Source organism: Cydia strobilella, chromosome 19 (assembly GCF_947568885.1).
Source record: "Cydia strobilella chromosome 19, ilCydStro3.1, whole genome shotgun sequence".
Classification (NCBI taxonomy): Eukaryota; Metazoa; Arthropoda; class Insecta; order Lepidoptera; family Tortricidae; genus Cydia; species Cydia strobilella.
The window spans coordinates 5,613,142-5,629,201 of NC_086059.1; the positions used below are offsets into that span (position 1 = coordinate 5,613,142).

Sequence of the window (16,060 nt, forward strand, 5' to 3'; positions counted from 1 at the left end):
CGACGTGTTGCCTCTCTGTCGCACTTCTAAATTCGTACGTAAGTGTGACAGGAAGGCAACACGTCGAACGTGGTTCGCGGTAGGCCCTCAGTTCATTGCTGATGTGCATTGCGGTTCAAGTGCATTTTTGTATTCTCTGGTATCCACTAGAGGATATAATGAAAGTCTCTTATTGCTATGGAACATCAGCTGAAGATCAGATCGTTGACAATTGGTTATTAGAGAGCTTTTTGATGATCTTGCCGAAAGGAGATATCAAAAACTGGTTTGTAAAAAACTATCAATTTGCATTGAAAAAATTAATCTGAATAACATAGCTATTGCATTTTTTTAAATCTAAATATTTACATGAACCTTCATTGACTTCATGCTTCATGTAATTCGTATTGCAAATTGTGACACAGGTGCTGTCACGTACGTTATGTAGGTACGTTTAATCTTGATAAATTCGAGTCTCATACAAAGTGCCCAAATAAACACACTTCGGCTCAGTTTTTGTGGTCATTTAACAAACACTAAATAAAACAAACGAAGAGAGATTTTCGTGCGTCCAATTTTTTTTTAATTACGCCCTTTAACCGTGTCAAATCGAATGAAACGGAACGCACGGAAATTGATTCCCATAAAACGAATGTCGTCTAACGCCGACTTTTGTCTAAAACCTCAAAAATTACCCAAATCCGGTCCCGAATCAAATTATAACATGATTTGTCTCGGCACCCACACAAACTAATTGTTTTATTTTATACCTCCACCCACAGGTAAGAAGCACGTAATTGTGCTAAGATTACAAAAAATAGACAAAGGCCCCGACGACGCCATTTTTTTCGAATCGGCCCTCCAATTTGGAAGTCCGAAATGGATATTTTTCGTCTCTCTCTGGCTAAGTGGATTTTACACAGACTGGCAAAAGACGGGTTAAATTAAAATGTTGCGATGTGACCTTCACATTTATTTACATTTATTATCATTTGCGGAAGAAAGTCGAAAAATTATTTACTAAGGTTTACTATCATTGGATAATGGAAAATTGCCCACTTGAAATTATACGTCAAAGTAGAAAAATGACAATTTAAAGTACATCAACTAGGAAAATTGTCTATCCAGCATAATGTCGAAAAAGAATTATGTCCAATAGTAAAAATATCAAATGATACAGGTCGAAAAATATTTGTTCATTTTTGTTTATAAAATTCTATTCTGGCTTAATTAATTTACGACGATTATAAGTTTGGTTAAAAATGGTTTTTAGCACAATTGGATTTTAACTAAATTCACTTTTGGTACTATTACTTTTGATCCAACTTAAGAATGGTCATTTCAAGTGGACGATTTTCCATTTGTACCTAATGACAGTAATCCTTCACTAAGCACTTTAATACAGCATGAAAGAAACTTAATCTCCGTAATGCCGTAATAACTTTGCCATTCTGGTTAATTGTTAATAACGTACAAATTTCCTTTTTAAAGATAGTTAGTTACTTTTCTTCTGATTAAATGGTATATTGTTTCCTACTTCCTAGTTCAGCGGCCAACGAACTTTTAATATGAAAAATTAATCACAATAAAAAGTTAAAGATCACTCATCGTCTTCCTTACATTATCCCGGCTTAAGGATGACTCTTGTTAGACCGGGCCATGACCGGGCCGGAGCTTCCGGTGCTTACTTTTCTATGACATGACAGGTGACCACGTGATGCTTTCCATAGAAAACGAAGCGCCGGAAGCTCCGGCCCGGTCACGGCCCGGTCTAACGTGAGTCATCCTTTATTGTCCGCTTGGCAACTAATCCCAAGAATTGCCTGGCATCTGACTTGAATTGCTTCCGACCCAAAGGGGAACCTTATTGGGATTATTCCGGTTTCCTGACGATGTTTTACTTCACTGAAAAGCGACTGGTAGGCAAATATCAAATGATATATCGTACATAAGTTCCGCAAAACTCATTGGTACGAGCCGAGCCGGGGTTTGAACAAACATCCTCCGGATTGAAATTAAGTCGCACGCTCTTACCACTAGGCTACCAACGCCTTCCAAAAGTTAAAGACCAGAATTTTATATAAATAATTGTGACGTTTTCAACCAAAAGGTACCACATTGTCAAAATCAAATTGTTCAAATTGAAGCTATATGGAAATAGCGCCTTATTGAAAACCGACAATAAGTACCCTTTTGGTTGAGAATGGCACATATCATCATCCACACTGTAACCTGACAATTCGACCGAATTCGATTGTGTTGCTGTTAGTATTAACCGTCAAAAAGATTTTTACAAGGACCAAAGTTGTCGTGATAATATTGATTGATACCCGAGCAAGCGAAAAATTCCAAAATGGACCACGTGCGTAGCGAGTGTTTACACACACAAAATTTTGAAACCACACCAACGCGAACAAATACTAACTGCATAACATTAGAAAACCGGCCAAGTGCGAGTCGAACTCGCGCACGAAGGGTTCCGTACCATTACGGAAAAAACAGCAAAAAAATCACGTTTGTTGTATGGGAGCCCCATTTATTATTCTGTTTTTAGTATTTGTTGTTATAGCGGCAACAGAAATACATCATCTGTAGAAATTTCAACTGTCTAGCTATCACGGTTCATGAGATACAGCCTGGTGACAGACAGACAGACGGACAGACGGACGGACAGACGGACAGCGGAGTCTTAGTAATAGGGTCCCGTTTTTACCCTTTGGGTACGGAACCCTAAAAAACCGGCCAAGTGCGAGTCGGACTCGCGCACCGAGGGTTCAGTACTTTTTATTATTTGTTGTTATAGCGGCAACAAAAATACATCATCTGTGAAAATTTCAACTGTCTTATAGCTATCACGGTTCATGAGATACAGCCTGGTGACAGACAGACGGACAGATGAACAGCGGAGTCTTAGTAATAGGGTCCCGTTTTTAACTTTTTACCCTTTGGGTACGGAACCTTTAAAACCAACTCATTAACACACTTTAAATAGTGCCTCAAACCAAAATAAAAATAATTCTTAATGCTCGCCCCCATAGTTGTTAACAATAACGCGAGGGTGAAGATAACATGCATAAATATTCAAGTACTGTGCCCACACCTATTTAATTCCTTGGCTGTGGGAAAGAAAAGTTAACAATAAAGACTGTTAATCTCTATTGTTGACGTTGACGCTTTCTTTGTCATTGTACGACGGCGCAACGATGCTTCTTTTGCAAGCTCCTAAATTATCTTCATCTCAAACCATCATCTTGTTAGCTACCTTTAAAAAATAATTAATGGCAAACCTAATTGTGTTGAACAAAGCTCAAAGCACCTGACGAAAATATAATTATGTTACCCAGCAGAGACCTATTCTTATAATGTCGTGTTTCGGAGGTTCCGGGCTAAACTGCCGAATCTGACACAAGACGCCTGGTCTTGTGAGCGATCGAAATTCAAAAATCGCCCCCCAGACGATTCAACGTAGCCACGCCGTTTTGTCGCCTAAACAGTGTAGTTTATAAAATGTATATTTTTGTTAGTCTGTAAAGTGTAAGGTATTTGTAATATGGGCCTTGTTGCCTGATTAATTTTTTTTAATAAAAATAAATAATACGCAGATAACGTCGGTTTTAGTTCGCCCTTTTCCAGACCGCAACTTTGTCGACGTACCACATTCGTAGGTACGTCAGGGGTTAATGTTTAAATTGATGTAATTTTATTGATATTGTGTATGTGGTCGATAAATCCTGGAGAAGGATTAATATTGTGTAAGTAAAAAACGTAAAACAACAAACAGAAATCTATGTAGAGAAAGACTTTTTTAGTAGCTTGTCTCTGGGAGTGGGCATCCCGACAGAGGTCATAAAGTGCTACACATGTGAATAGTGCAGACAGAATTTTAAACATTTTCTCGGAAGATCCATTGAATTTATGATTTAGGGCTGAAAATAATGGAAGCCATTTGTATGTGTGGGATGTGATTTTTGATATGTTGGAGATTTTATTTGTCTCTATGTTAACGTAAGAAAGTATATTTTTTATTACCAAAAAAATATTTAGTTATAAAAATATTTTTATTAACAATTTTATTTCAATTCAAGCAAAGTTCAATCAGCTGTCAAATTGATAAAAAAGGAGTGAATAACAAAAAAAAGAAAACCCCAAAATTAGCACTTAATAACTAGTTACCTAGCATACTTATGTAAGTTTTGTATTGTACCTTTTATTTTATTTTTTTTCTCTCAAGCATAAGTTTCAGCTAAAATTCAAGTTAATAGCTTTTGATTTGCCTGATTGCTTTGAATAATTACTTTTCTACATTTTGTATTTCATTAAGTTCCCTTTGAGCTTTTCTGCTGTTTTGGCTTGTGTTTTATTAATATTAATTCATATTGTGTAAGATTGTAAGCTGTTTGTTTCCCAATAAATAAAAATAAATAAATAAATAAAAAATCTTAAATAAAAAAACACCTAATATTGTCGTACAGGCTTTATTTATATGTCGTTAATAAGGTTGTTTATAATTATGACAATGACATTTCATACCATGGCATAAAAATGGTTCTTACCGGTATTATACAAAAAAAAAATATTTTATAGAAACTTTTATGCATGATAAAATATTACTTATCTACTTTATCCCACACTAGCGTCTCCGAGCGTCTGCGTCAACTCTATGGCTGCTGCTCGACGCAACGTTAGCGCAACTGCACAGCGACGCCATTTTCCATAGAGTTGACTATTATAGACGCCGACCCTCGGGAGACTCTAGTGTGGGGTGGCCCTTACCCATACCTAATAATGGTACTAATTTAAAAAAAACGTTTATTACTGTGTTGATGAGCTTCTGTTGTTTGAACTTAAAAACTGCCCATTTGAAGTTTAAAAATCGACGCTGGGCGGTCCTCATTTTAAAAAGTAAGGCCTCAAGATAAATGAAAGGTTGTTTCAAGAAAAAATAATTACCCAATATGTCGGCCGTGCCGGTTATCAGGCGCCTGTTTTAAACGAATTTTTAAATAAAGCGAATAAAGAACGATTACGTCCATCATTTTTTTAAATGGCCGCCTGGATCAATCCCTGAGCCCGCGCGCAGTTCTCGGAGAAAAAAACATGATATGTAAGGGTAGGAAGGGGACGTTTGAAACACGTTATGTTTAACCGCCTGTAAGGTTTTATTTTTACAGTTAGAAGGGTATGTGCCTGTATTATTAAAGGTTATTTATTTAATTTTTAAATAAAATGTGTTTGAAAAGTCTATCGGTTACGTTATGATAAGGAATTAAAGAGAATGTGGAAGAGTGGTTTAATTGACCCCATAGCTGGGTTAATTGAAACACCATGTGGGGACGCTTGAAACACCTTAATATAGGAAAAATGAAAAATAATTTGTTATTTCTAATCTGTTTTTAAATAACTATCACGGTATTCAATGAGATCAAGTAAAGTTCGCAAAAAAAATTACAAACATTACACAATTTATCTGCGTCTGATGATCTTGATCAAAGAAAGGGATGCAAAAAAAATTGTAAGTTATCTAGACTTCTTTGTCGTGATTACCTTATACATATAGCTTATTCAAACGTGTTTTAGTGCAACAACAAGATATGGCGATAAGGATTTTTTGTAGAAATATGGAATTGTGTTTCATACAAAAATCAAAAGTTTCAATTAGAACAATGTTTCAATCATGACCATAATAAAATCACTGTCACTCCCTTTTTCACAAAGCACGTAGTATTTTGAAAAAAAAAGAAGCCTAAATATCAATAATCAACTATTTGTAAGACTTGTGGAAAACGCGGGGAAGTTTAAATGTTTCAATCCTCCCCAAGTACGTTGTTTTAACCGTCCCCACGTCACATGTTTTACTTCAAGGACCAATATTCTTTACAAACAACACTCCATCGCTGTTTAATGGCAGTTAAAATATTCCATAATTCCCATTCAAAACGTCAAAAGAATTCAAGTAGTCAAAATACATTAGTAAAAAAAAACCGGCCAAGTGCGAGTCGGGACTCGCGCACGAAGGGTTCCGTACCATTACGAAAAAAAACAGCAAAAAATCACGTTTATTGTATGGGAGCCCCACTTAAATATTAATATTATTCTGTTTTTAGTATTTGTTGTTATAGCGGCAACAGAAATACATCATCTGTGAAAAGTTCAACTATCTAGCTATCACGGTTCATGAGATACAGCCTGGTGACAGACAGGCAGACAGACGGACAGACAGACAGCGGAGTCTTAGTAATAGGGTCCCGTTTTTACCCTTTGGGTATGGAACCCTAAAAACGAACAAGTATGCGAGCACAGGTCCTTCACTTTATACCGCGAAATTTTTGAACGGCTCCTCAAGAGTACTCAAGACTACTGCGTTGCTCGCGCGGTCGAGCACTATTGGGTCCAGGATTTAAGAATGACTGACCGCATAGCCTGAGTATTGCGCCACATGCATAATTATTGTAATTTCCAAGAAATTTTACTTGTTTCAATCATAGCGTGTTTCAATTGTCCCCGTCCTACCCTACTTTAAAACAATGTTGCAACTAAGTACCTAATAATGATAATAAAAAAATTCAATATAGTAACAAGTCACCTGCCAGCGTGAAATCAATTTTTTGAGCACGTCTTACCTTTAAAACGCGAGGGTCAGAGGTAAGCGCTTTCAACAGGTCAACCCACCTTTATTCAGCTCACCCGCCACCAAAACAAAACCTGAACACACACTACTCGTGATGTGCAGTACATTACGTGCCAAGTTCAAGTTCACCCGTGCGTGATGTCTCATGACGCAACAATGTAAATCGTGCAAGGATGAAAGTTGGATCATTTGAATTTTCAATGGTGAAGGCGGGGAATGCAGTCCGTGAGAAAAAAATACTCAGATGCGCTCGGCTAGATATCGCAGGTGGTGAGCCCTCCAAAGATTGCCCCTAAAAAACGATGGGGTTTAGAAATCCAGTAGCAGGTTGTCATTTGTCTTTTTGTACTATTTATAAATTTTTGAATATCGCTTATTTATTCCGCTTCTTTATTGCTCCGTTTCTTTTCGTGAGGTTTGAACGATATATCTCACACTTCACATTCTAAACTTAATTAAAGCTTTACTTTCGCTACTGATACGAATAGGTATAACTTTCTAAAAAAACAAGCGATTAAACACCATTCTAATTAATTAAAAGCCTGACTTTATTACTTATCGAATAAGCAAAAAAATCGACATTTAATGCCAGAAACATATATACGAGTACCTAATTTAAAAGTGTGGTCACGATTCGTATGAGTCGATTAATTTGAATGATGCGAAATCGAATTTGAACTCGGCCTGGCTACCCGCGCCCGCGCCTGCGCAAGCGCAGCGATTACGCGATTAATGCGCCATTCTTTACAAGTGTATTACTGCAAATTGTTCTTTTGTATTTTTGGTTACTTGCCTTATAAGGGCGGAAGAGGCTGGGATGACCTCGTAAAGGGCAGTATTCAGAAACTGATACAGACTGATACGATAAATTTACATGCTTCGCGCTCGCTCTAAAGTACAGTTAGGTACATTTACGGGACCTCAATGCAGTCATAATGTAGATATTCATATTAAATTTGGTATGTATCATAATTGACGTGTCTGAATAAGCCACCGATGCCAGTATCGGAATTCAGAATGACGTTTAATAATATAGGCCTGCATCCCGCGCCTTTTTGGACAGGCTTACTCCTTAATCCTTAACAGGAATCCCGAATACGTGATCTACGTCTACGTTTTGTATCTAATTAAGTACATATTGTTTTTACGAATCGATGCCATATTTACCTATTGGGACCGTGCACGGCATGTCTGTGATTTATGAAGTTGGCATATCAAAGTCTAGCAGATCACGTTTTTATTGGATTTCTATTAGCATGCACCATAGTTATAGAGTTCCTGATACTTTTTAGCAATAGTTCTGGCGTTTTTATCCTAAAAACCAATACTATGGAATTTCACAAAATGATATGCTATGTTCACACACTAGCATATCATTTTGTTACAAATGGGATTAAAAAATCCTAGTCTCGACACATGGTAACAAAGAGTTCCTGACACAAAAAAGACACAGAGAGAACGTTCACCACAATTTTTTATATTTTTTTCTATTTTTTTAATTATCTTAAGAGTAATCGTAAATTCAAGTTCCATTTCGACCCGTATAACTTGTATGAAATGTTTAAGACTCTAACTTCCGTTAGTTTCCTATTTTTACCACCTTATGCGCTGCGATCGCTATACTTAATGAACCGAACCTGAACCACCATGAACTTCGCACGGTGCCAATAGTGTTTTTTTGTATAATCTATTTTCACTCGCCATATAGTTGGTCAAACCAAATTGTCAGTAAATAAGAGCAAAACAAACTATACTCATCCTTTTCTTTTAGGTGCTAGTACTAGTGTAAGACAAAGATAGTATCTTCCTAGACGGAAGATTTGAAATAAGACAGTTCTTTGACAAACTATATGCCCATTATGCCCCTCTAGCCAAAAGGCAAGAGTCGGACCAAGAGCCTAACTCTTCATGGCATTTGCAATGACAAAGTGTGGCAATGTCATCATCAAATTTCAAACTTGAAACCTGTGAAAATATGAAGGTTATAATGACACTCCCTCACTTGGTTATATTCGTCTTTGCAAGGTTAGCTTAGTTAGACGGACTCCAGACGTGTGCAATACGTAACCCAAGGGAAGTTACAAACCTAATTTCTCTTCAGCGATTACCACCGTCCACAATGTTAACTGACAATTCGTTACCCTTATTCACCCTTATTGTGATAACATAATGTCCTCCGCTGGAATTACGTGTGTTGCTGTTAGTACAAGACACAACTTTATTATAAACTAGATTATATTTTCCTTCACAGATAGAGCCAACGGGCTCAGCCTCCCTAGGAGCCGCATCGCGGGCGCTCTTCGTAGAAAAAGTGCGCGCGTCGAACGCCGCCTGCCAATCCGGGGACTTCGCGACCGCCGTCGCGTTGTACACCGACGCTCTCACCTTGGACCCGGCCAACCATATACTTTACAGCAATAGGTAACTATCCAGCTCGGTATTAGTAGTCAGTCACGGATTTTGGGGGAGCGAAAGATCAGCCAGCCCGGGGACTTCGCGACCGGTGTGTAGCGTTACGCACTGATGACCACCTGGGACCCGGCCCGGCCCGACTTTGACAGTAGTCAGCTAGCTCTCTGCTAGATAGGGAAATACCTGAATATACCTAAATTACATTTTCATTATACTTTTATTTAATTATTAAATAGGTATATCAGAAAGCTTGTTCTTGGTATTAAAGGACTCCAAGCAAGCCCGTGACGTTTTAAATCAAAGTAATCGCCAAGTGATTATGCAATTTATACTATTTATAGAGTTGTAGGTAGTAACAAATAATCATAAAAATCGAAACGTTACCAGTGCAACACATCAAATTTGCACATGTTATCCCAGAGGATGCATGATCATATTCAACTTATGTATGTCGAGGATGTCAATATCTAATAAAGTTTACCTACATAATAACCCATATTAAGTAAACTGTTCGACCGCAGGTGATTTTTGTAGAACAACGTTTCCAGGTGTTACTGCAATGCTACATTAGCTAGGTAACTATCTGTAGCCACTAATAATGTTAGCGAGTTGCATAGTGTTGCTCCACAAATGTTAACTGCCGTGTGGTGTGTAGGTATGCACTTTTATGCAGGTTGCAAATCATAAACATTTGAGAAATACTCTTACAAGCGTATTCTGCTACTTTTACAGGTGTTAGGATTAAGGTATTCTTACTAATATGTTAATTATGTACCCAGGTCGGCAGCACGACTCAAACAGGGACAGTTCGCAGCAGCACTTCAAGATGCGACGAAGGCCAGAGAGTTGTGCCCCAACTGGCCCAAAGCTTACTACCGACAGGGTAAGAACATAGATCAAGTACTTACAATTTGAAATAGCAATATTTTGGTTCAGTTCGAGTTTACACTTAATTTGTTTTGTAATACGCAAATAAAGTCCTCTTGACAAAATGAACACCTAATAGGCTTTCAGAAATTCGTCGAACATTGTAACTATTAAAACTAAAACCGGCCAATTGCGAGTCGGACTCGCGTTACATTACACAATTTAAACAATGTATTTTTTATGTGAAATGTCTTTAAAAAACCCGTAGGGGTCAGATTAAACACTAAGTATTTAAGTCCCATTCACGCTTGACTGCACATTTCTAGTAGGTTTTTCTGTAATCTATAGGTAAAGATATATTAAAAATATATATTTGAGATTCTCACAATGAGCTCTTTGATTTGATATGTAACACGATATAGTTTGAAAAACTTTATTTTTTAATTTTCTCATTTACCCCCCAAAAGTGGCTCCCGTGTTTAAAATTCATTTGTTTACGTTACATGTCCGTCTTTGGGTCACAAACTTACGTATGTATACCAAATTTCAACTTAATTGGTTCAGTGGTTTAGGAGAAAATAGGTTGTGACAGACGGACTGACACACAGACAGACGCACGAGTGAATCGAGTGATCCTATAAGGGTTCCGTTTTTTCCTTTTGAGGTACGGAACCCCTTAAAATACGCGAGTTAAACCGTATACTGATTATAGTGTTATAGTGTCGCTATCGTAATATAATTATATGTAATCGCGTTTAGTTCTCCACATACTTCGCCGAATATAAAGATGGTTTTTACTTATAGGTTCGTGTAAAATTCTTAAAAATACAATAAAGTCCATATTTAAAACATACAGTGTCAGTAATAAAGACATAGTAATCACCATAATAAAGTAGAAATCAATTGTATAAGTTTCTGTAAAAAAGCATACTTAATTGTTGCTGACTTTACACCTGATTATTGTATTGTCATCCGTTGCAGTGTCAAAACGATACGGCTATGAGAAGTAAATAGGTTAATCAACTTGACTTGCAAGATTTAATTATATTATTTGTTACAAGTGTTAATATGAGTGCAGCAGAAGCCACCACAAAAAACAGTTGCCAGCTCGATATATTAAAATAAAATAAAAGGCGTGTTATTTTGTACTAGCCATTTAACCATTTTTATTTTCACCAAACAGTCACGTACACACAAAAGGCCTGTAAATAAACTCTACTCCCGAACTCTGCACCCCGGGATAATATTTCATCGCGCCACCAATTTTTCAATTACCATACCACCTCAAGCGTTCAGCGCTCCATGTTCGTATGTTTACCGACTAATGCCATCATGTTAAATCACAAATTAACGATGCGTGTGATTACATATACATCGTAAGTTGACATTGCGTGCGGCTGTATGATTTATTCCGTTTCTTTTCTATTGTTTTGCCGACGCTTTCACTTCGCGTAATATGGTAAGGCAAAATGATATCATACCAGTAGCGCGGACGAATGGATAATAAAGATTGTGAATTTCTCAAAAATATCGCGTTTTTTTTTACTGCTGTGCTTAATTGGCGTGGCAACGAACCTCTCAGCGAGGATTTATACCTGTGTATTCAGAATGCGGCTTTGATGTCTGCTCAACACCGTAGCGCTGTCTAGTCAACTGAGAAAAAATAAAATAGATAAGAGTTATGATATCAAACAGAGGTCAAAGCATATTGCATAACTAACATCACTTATATTATATGATACCATCCGATATACAATTTAACTAATGAGGAGCGCAAGTTGCTAATACGATGGACACGACGATCTATATTTCTTATTTGTCTTTGTTTTATGTGATATAATTTTACTAAATGACCCGAATTTCACCAACTCACTCAGCTTTCTATATAACCGTATTTATGATGCAAAATGTTGTAAATGCTCATTACGATCGGTTATATTATATTTTTGGAGAGTTTGATTTACCTCCTCAGCTAAGTACTGGCCGCAATAAAAAAACGATTATCGTAATTTGAATTTTTATCATTGTAATTTGTTTTGAATTTGATAAATGACGGTATTTTTCGTTCAGAATATAATTGGTAACGGGTGTTGTTTTTCCTGCTTGCGAATATTTTCGTTGTACCTAATCCACCATATCACACAGTAGCTGATGCTACACTACAAGAAACTATAACTACGTACTTACTTTCTTGACATTCTATCTTATTCCGACTCTAGAAAATAATCTACAAACGCACACAAACGGCAGTTTACTTTTCCTAGTTCTAGATACTCTATATTATGACGGCGGCCGATCGCCGCCAAATAAACGATTTTGAACGAACAAATAAACGATTTTGATTTGATTTTGATCGAAGTTCCTGTGATGTTTTGACAGTAGTCACATTAAACCAATAAATATGTAGGATAGGTTCGTTAGGTTGATTCAAATAAGATGCCCGAATAGCAAACTGTCCAGAAATAGGATCCGTCGATTTTACGAGCGGCCGCCGACATCTAGATAAGAAAAGGGTAATTTTTTTTCATTGCTTACAGGCGTGGCTCTCCAATGTCTCGGGCGCCACGGCGAAGCCCTGGCGGCCTTCAGCTCAGGCCTGGGCGTGGAGCCGGCGTCCCGGCAGCTCCTCGCTGCCCTGGTCGAGGCTTCTCTCAAGTCTCCCCTGCGCACTACACTGGAACCCACCTTCAGGCAGCTGGAAGCGATGAAGCTAGATCAGAGCCCGTTCGTATTGATATCGGTAAGTACCTAATCCCTGTTTTTTAATATCCCAAATACTAACTTTTGTTCACACTCTTCTACCCAATCTGTATGGGTTTGTAATACTGAAATAACAGTTTGGGTAGAATTTTATTTCGTAAATTACCTATATTTCTTTAACGTCCATTGTGTTGTGACAGAAAAAACTCCTATATCTGCAAATCTTCAGAAAAATCGCATTTGTACCGAACAATAGTAGACAATTTTGTGGAATGCTCCGAGAAGAGGAGGGCTACTTTTGTTTTACCATGAACTTATGCCCCCTTAAAAGTAAAATGAAGAAACCGCTGCTAATTTGGTAAGAAGGACTTTGAGTCAAATCGTACCTAATACCTATACTATAAACAATTATTTTACCTATATAAAGAAACGCACACGACATGTACATATGCAACTACAATTTACCTCTCTCAACACGTGTAATTTTTGTCAACAACTCGCCACTTTTTTACCAAAAAAGGTCTCGTAAGTAGGCACTAAAGTTTAATACAATACTGTGAGAATCGTGAGGCTCCTGTCGATGCGAATTTAACTTATTTAAGCTGTCCACCGAGTCCTGTTTAAATGGCATCTGATACGCGACCGATCCCGAAATAATGTCCGCCATTAACGTGGATATCTCCGGAAATATCGTTGTCACTCACTTTATTTAAAACCTTTCCAAAGGCATTTTCTTATGCGGCCAGCGAGTCTTGTTCGCATGATTTGAGTCCCATGTAGTTTAATACAACGATGCCCTTTGTTAGTGTCAATCAATGAACATTCTAACATGAGAACGGACAGGTCTCTCTTTCGAATGTTGCATTGCTTGTTAGCTTTGCTATTAGGTATAATGCTTTTGTACCTATCAGCGCATAGGTACTCGTATACCTAACCTAATAATGTCGGCGTCACTGACAATTCAATCATTTTATATCCAAGAACGTGTTTATACTTGGTGCGATGCTTGAAGATTAAGCAGCTAGTTACATTTAACAACATTAATTAAAGCAAAAAGAAGCAAATAAAGCCGATCCCCGATAAGTTTGGCTTTAACCACCCCATACAGAGAGCACATTTGCATACATTCCGCTGGTGAATCCGGCGACATCTGAGTATTTTTCGGCGCATTTAACTCAGACAATGGGGCTGAGTGATCAGAGCGCCATAAATACGCGGCCCGGGTGAATTTACATACAATCTGCACGACAGTTGAGTTGATCGGCAGCGGGACGTGGATGCTCGAAATGGCGGCCTACTGCCACAAAATGGCCGCTACTTATTAGTAGCGGCGGTAGTGTTGTTTGTTTTGGGAACATTATTTATAGCTGGTCAAGCAAATCTTGTCAGTAAATAAGAACAAAAAAAACTATACTCATCCCTTTCTTTTGGGTGCTAGTACTAGTGTAAGACAAAGATAGTATAATTCTCTCTATCTATGTTTGAAATGAGACAGTCCTTTGACAAACTATATTTACAAGATTGAGAATATTTGCGGACTTACACCGACCGAACAGAAAATTTTCTACCAGCCAATTATCGTATAGTATCATTCTTTACATAGGTACTTACCAATTATTAAGCAGCGCCGCCAGCGCCGCCGCATCCGGAAACCTCATTACTATAATAAGCGCCTTATCAACAATGTTCGGAAGGCTTCAGATTCAGACGGACGGACAGATAGGCAGCGGGCTTGACGACACGGCAAGGGTTCCGTTTTTGCCATAGCTACAAAACCCTAAAAATGCGACATGCTTCGCTTAAGATCGGTTCGGTTAGGATACTATTAAGTACCTATAGGTACTTAAATGTGTCGCTTCTGTTAAAGTAATAGACCAATCATCATCAAATAAAGGATTTAATACAATAAAACAGACATAACTTGGGAAACTCTACCAGGCGACGCCATTACGGCAATGGCTATCTGGCAAGTCCTTGCCGCGCTATAGTGATGTGTCTATTCCCAATACCGATTGTTGAGCAGTACTCGCGAAAGCCTCATTATCGGTTATTACTTCCAAAACGTAAACAACAAGCACTTTTATTTTTAGGGTTCCTATTTACCAAAGATAGATATAACTCCGTAATAGATGGATACAGTCTAAGGAAAAAACGTGCCTCGAAAATCAAGAAAATTTGATTCTCGTTCAGAGGGCGCTACTAGTTTTGGCCTACAGTCGTATAGATGGCGTTGACGGTTTCGTTTGTTATTTAACAATTTTAACGCATATCAGTGAAAGAACATGGGTCAAAATCATAAAAATAATTAATGCAAATAAAAAAAAACGTTTATCTATGTTTAAATACATTCTATCGTATTTTTATAAATCTTCATTTTTAGTTTTAAAGTGTGTCGACAGATGGCAGTGAATTTACTGGGGTTACAAAATTTACTATGACAGTACCGCTCTAGTATAAGTTACTCTATGCTATTTACTAAGACTCCGCTGTCTCTCTGTCCGTCTGTCACCAGGCTGTATCTCATGAACCGTGATAGCTAGACAGTTGAAATTTTCACATATGATGTATTTCTGTTGCCGCTATAGCAACCAATACTAAAAACAGAATAAAATAAATATTTAAGTGGGGCTACCAAACACTCGGACATTTGGGAACACCCACATAGCCTGTACTTTATAGCCTACGAATTTATAAGAAAATGTGACAAAAATATAAATGGTATGGTAGGCTACCATACAACAAACGTGATTTTTTTTTGCAGTTTTTTGCTTAATGGTACGGAACCCTTCGTGCGCGAGTCCGACTCGCACTTGGCCGGTTTTTTACCATTCATGTCTTAACATCTATAATGTTAAAGTGCCCCTCTATCCACATTACGAGTGTGTTAATGTTGGGGTTTTATTTCCACATTTATGGCCTCGGAGCTTATCGGAGCAGTTTCTTCGCCGATACAAATTCCGCAAACGTTTATCAGCGAGTGATCAATTTTATATTTTTGTCACATTTTCTTATAAATTTGTAGGCTATAAAGTACAGGCTATGTGGGTGTTCCCAAATATCCGAGTGTTTATTACTTTATACGAAAATAACCTCAAATCGTTAGTAAAATGTTTTAGAGCGGTGATCGTAATGGAAGCCATAATGGGTCCTTAAAAATTCGTCCCGCTTTTTGCAAGGAGCCGTGATACTCAATTTCGCATTTGGAAGTATTAGTTTATTGTAATGTTGCCAGTAATGATATAAAAACGAGAACTGAGACTACCGAAAGCGCCGATTAAGGACGAATTATCATGCGAAGCTCACATTGAATCCAAAGGCAATCTTAGTTATTTCATTACTTTGTGGATATTTGTACCTCCAACATCGGTGAGGTCGAATTAATTTGCTAGTCCGGTATTATACATAATTGTAGGACTGTTTTTTTATTACATGACGACATCCTTGAAGCTGAGACGATGCACAAAAACAGACTGA

The 16,060-nt window shown here is 37.6% G+C and overlaps 1 protein-coding gene across 1 annotated transcript in view; it reads left to right on the plus strand.

The window, feature by feature from the left end:
- The window catches only part of LOC134750210 (tetratricopeptide repeat protein 28), a 109,311-nt gene that overhangs the window by 40,608 nt on the left and 52,643 nt on the right, over positions 1-16,060 (plus strand). Inside the window, exons 3-5 of the mRNA XM_063685341.1 lie at positions 8,859-9,028; positions 9,799-9,902; positions 12,424-12,626. Of these exons, the coding sequence (XP_063541411.1) occupies positions 8,859-9,028; positions 9,799-9,902; positions 12,424-12,626 (477 nt within the window). The remainder of the gene's footprint in view (positions 1-8,858; positions 9,029-9,798; positions 9,903-12,423; positions 12,627-16,060) is intronic.